Source organism: Anarrhichthys ocellatus, unplaced genomic scaffold (assembly GCF_004355925.1).
Source record: "Anarrhichthys ocellatus isolate YVR2014 unplaced genomic scaffold, GSC_Weel_1.0 scaffold55, whole genome shotgun sequence".
Classification (NCBI taxonomy): Eukaryota; Metazoa; Chordata; class Actinopteri; order Perciformes; family Anarhichadidae; genus Anarrhichthys; species Anarrhichthys ocellatus.
In genome coordinates, this window is record NW_022280085.1 from 2,604,374 (window position 1) to 2,608,806 (window position 4,433).

General features: G+C 43.9%; 1 protein-coding gene across 1 annotated transcript in view; it reads left to right on the forward strand.

Moving 5' to 3' along the window:
* The window catches only part of txn2 (thioredoxin 2), a 4,975-nt gene extending 2,674 nt beyond the window's left edge, over positions 1–2,301 (forward strand). Inside the window, exons 3-4 of the mRNA XM_031870921.1 lie at positions 661–784; positions 1,473–2,301. Of these exons, the coding sequence (XP_031726781.1) occupies positions 661–784; positions 1,473–1,589 (241 nt within the window). The 3' untranslated portion in view covers positions 1,590–2,301. The remainder of the gene's footprint in view (positions 1–660; positions 785–1,472) is intronic.
* The last annotated feature ends 2,132 nt before the right edge of the window (positions 2,302–4,433 follow it).

Genomic DNA, 4,433 nt, shown 5'->3' on the forward strand with positions numbered 1-4,433 from the left:
GTGTGTGTGTGTGTGTGTGTGTGTGTGTGTGTGTGTGTGTGTGTGTGGAAGTTGTTAAGTAACGGTTTAAAAGAAAACGCCTGATACCGATTACACATCTGCTGCTACGCCGGCAGGATATCACTGATGCAAATACCGCCAATAGTGATAAAACTAACGATGAGTTTTATCACCGAAAGCTTACAACGGACACGAAAGAGATGTATAACGATCAAAAAATACTGTACGTAAAATCTATCTGAGAAACAAAGTGAGTTTTCAGGATCAGGATGATATTTTGGGACTAATGATAAACACGTGGCTGTTTTCAAGAAATTAATCTAATTTTTCCTGTACGAGGAAGAAAAAAGCGTCGCTTAAATGTTGCCGCCGCAAGGAATTGTGGGACGGCATTTTCTCCTTTCCTTTGGTAAAGGAGGGACACCAGAACCCCGGATATATCGGCCGTTATCACCAAAGGCTAAATTGTCGTCAGACCGATAGCTGATTGGTTCTGACCTTAATTGAATTGTGAAGTGCATTTTAAGTGGTTTGCTCCCTTTTTTTTTTTTTTTTTTTTTTTTTAAAAGTCTCAAGTAGCTTCTAGTGGTTGACCCCTCCTGGTGGCTGTACTTATTACTCATTAAGTTTGTCTTTGGTTCTGTTTGTGTGTGTTTTTAGGTGGTGCGGTCCCTGTAAGATCCTCGGGCCGAGGTTGGAGAAGGCCATTGCGAAACAGAAAGGCCGCGTTGCCATGGCAAAGGTGGACATAGACGATCACACAGACCTGGCCATCGAGTACGGGGTGAGACTCGCTCTGGAGCATTGATGTACAATACTTGATGTAAATGGCCGGCCGTTTCACTTAATAGACCAGTTATGTGTTGCAGATATCCTTAATTCAATTCAGATATCCAAAATTACATTCTTGATATATCCAATAGATATCTTACTACAAAAAAACTCCCATTTCAGATATCTATAACCTAATTATTACTAGTCATCATTTTAATTTCAGATTTCCACAATTGTAACCGGGATATTTTTCCTATCCAAAAATGGCAATTGCTGATATCTGAAATTGAAAACCCCATACACACCAATGGCAAAAGTGATTTTTCCTACAAAGAATGAAGTTGTGGATATCTGAAATAACATTTATGAATGGGAAAAATATCCCGGTGGACATTTGAAATGTGTTTTTTTTGTTTGTGTTTACTGTGTTACATATCCAATCTAGTAATTACATGTTAAAACAGCCACTTATAGTTCTTAAGGATTTATAGATATCTTGAAATAAGATTTGTTCTAATAAGAATGTTATGGTGGATACTTTTAAATACCATTTGGACTTGTAAGGATTGCTATTATGTGATTACAGATGGAATGTGGTTTGAGTAAATGTTAAAAAACGGCTCGCCATATGATTTATGTTCATGTTGATTAGTCATAATATGATCGGTGTTCTAACATGTGACTCTGGCTGTTCCCAGGTGTCTGCCGTCCCTACGGTGATCGCCATACGGGGCGGTGACGTAGTCGACCACTTCGTGGGGATCAAAGACGACGACGAGCTGGACTCATTTGTTGGCAAAGTCATCGGACAGTAACCCAGCTCGTCCCCGACCCGGCCATTCACCGCCGTCACGGTGCCGTTGTGTGTGTGTGTGTGTGTGTGTGTGTGTGTGAGTGATTACAGCCGCCATCTTCAGCCGGTTTAAAAACAAAAAAACCTTATGGTGATCCCAGGTGGCAAACACTCAAAATGCTCACACCCATCCCTAGAGGAACTGCTCCGGCTTTGCATCGTTGCTTCTGTCTCCTTTTATTTTTGTTTGTCTCGGGATGGGTGTGCGCTTCCATTTGTTTAGTTTTTTTGTAGCGGTTTCCATTTCTCTTCAGTAATGTGACGGCTCTACTCCTCACGCTCTTTATGCGTACATGTAAAAGTCTGCAGAATGGAAACTACTGTGCCGCACTGCACATATACTGTAAAAACATGAGGGATGAACTTTTATTTTTTTTTTGTTTTAGCGGGTGGATAGGATTCAACTTAAAAGCTGACTATACTGAATAAGGCTAGTGAAGGCGTTAACCTGTAGTTCCTGCTTTTGTCCACAGGGTGGTGGCGTTTCTCTTCACATCGCAAAAAGCCACACATGGGTCGTTTTACACAATTCTGCCTAATGATGTGAGAGAGGAAGGTGTATGTATGTGTGTGTGTGGGAATTGCAAATACGAGTTTGATTTAGTTTATTACTCAAATTAACTCTATGTACCGGAAACATGACCAAGTGAAGTAATAAAGGAGTCAGATGTTTATTTGAATTGTGTTTTTGACTGAACCCCCCCCCCCCCTCCTAAAAAAACAAGATGGGCCTAGCTTTTATTGTCCCAAATGATACTGATTTAATATAATAGCTGTGTACTTTCCCTGTGTATTTTCTCACGAGGGAAATGAAGGGGAGCTTTTCACGAACACCACATTTGAATGACGAAGCTGAAGTAGCCCTCAATTATTCCCTGTGTGATTAAAGACGTCGGCGTCTTGTGTCCTCCATATGTCTCGGCCTTCTATCTGAACATGGAGGTGTCGCTCATGCTGACACAACCCCTCTCATCTGTGACACTGAGACGCACAAACGCACAATCCTCCACTTACTGCCGGCCTTTAAATTACCTCCATTCTCTTCTCCCCCTCAAATGGACAGCGTCTGTCTCTCTAATCTTCACTATAATGCCGCGAGTCTCGCATCAAACCTCCACCTTTCTCTCCTCCATCAGAGTCTATGGTAGACGGACTCTGACCCCGTTCGACCTCTTTAATGTCAGTGTGTCGAACCACTGATTTCAGTCCTCTGCGGCTTGTCTTGGTTGCTAGGGTTCTTAGTTATAATAGCGATAAAGTGGCGTGTTATCACTAGGACATTGTCAACAGTGGAATAGTAGGCATTGGAAAGTCCTTTACACAAGATAAATTCAGTCATTTCCAACCAGGAAGTGCTGCTGCACTTTGTGTGAGGACTCCCATGAGACCTTGCGTGCGTGGTGGAGAGCAGGATTAAGGCCTTTTTCCGTGTCCGTTAGAAACACCGGAGATATATGAGGTCGCGCGAGGCTGAAGGAGACTGGAGAGCACCTGCATCCCTGCTTCTCTCCCACGACTCGCTAACCGACTAAACATTCCCAACCCCATTACCCGGCCTGTCATCACAGAGCCCCCGCGACTGACAGAATCATGCCGAGGGGCTCCGCACTGACTTGTTATTGTAATACCTCATTTGAAGTGTCTCATCTAGCGCTGCTAGCTCGGATTCGATTATTACTGATGATGTGTTCACGCACATTTTAAAAAAAAAAAAAAAAAAAAAAAAAAGGGGGGGATTCCACTGACGTTACGTAATCAGGTGATCCAGACGTACACACATGTTTGTTGTACGCTGGATGAAAGGCATTCCTGTGTGGTTTGGAGATGTCTGAGGCGATGTGTCGGCACTTTATTTTGTTAACGTTGACTACTCATCCTCTTTTGTCTGCCTCCTCGGTCAGAGGAGAGAGCGGCGACTGAGCAGACGAGCACGAGCTCTTAAGGTTCGAGAGCGGCACGTAACCCTACACCTCTTCCGCCAGGAACAATAGACCACACCTCCGTCCTCGCTCGCGCTCACTCACTCGCTCAACCTCTCTTGTGACCATATAAGGCAAAGAAAAAAGACACGGGGGGAAGCTAGGTTGCTGCTGCTGAACACACGAGCCGAGAAGCAGAGTTGCTGTTTTCTTCTTCTGACTCTGTCCCGCCTGAAACTGTTCATGCGTGTTTGTTTGAAAGGAAATCACTGATATCAAAATGTTTTTTGTGTGTGTGTGTGTGTGAGAGAGAGGTTCATGGTTGTGTGTGTGTGTGTGTGTGTGTGTGTGCGCGTGTGTGTGTGTGTGGGTGGTGGCGAGGGGGAGCGAGAGACTCTGCAACAACACCACCCAGATCTGCACACGTCCCTAGAGCATTCTGTGTTTATAGTAAATTCATAGCTGTATTTATATTTTAAACACACACTGCCCTCCACCTTTGTTAGCTCTCTGTTCTGCCCCAGACCACAACATCAACCGGAGACGGACAAAGCAGTCACTGTTGCAACACACACACGACTTGCAATACCATATTGATTTCATTAGAGATGCTGTCAAATCTGCCCGGATTGTAATTTAACGAATAGACATCTTAGTGTTTTGCTTCTTTGTTTTACTCCACATTCCTGAGTGTGTTGCTGTCTGCTGATTACTGAGGAAATGAGGAGGATATAGGTGCTGGGGAAGGGGGAACTTGAAGGACAGAAGACATTGTTGACGCATTATCTCAAAAGCTGGATGTGCTCTTGATTGTTCTTTGTGGCTCTGGCCTTTTAGGTGACTCCCCTCTCACTCACACATACACACACACTTTGTACATGCCTGGG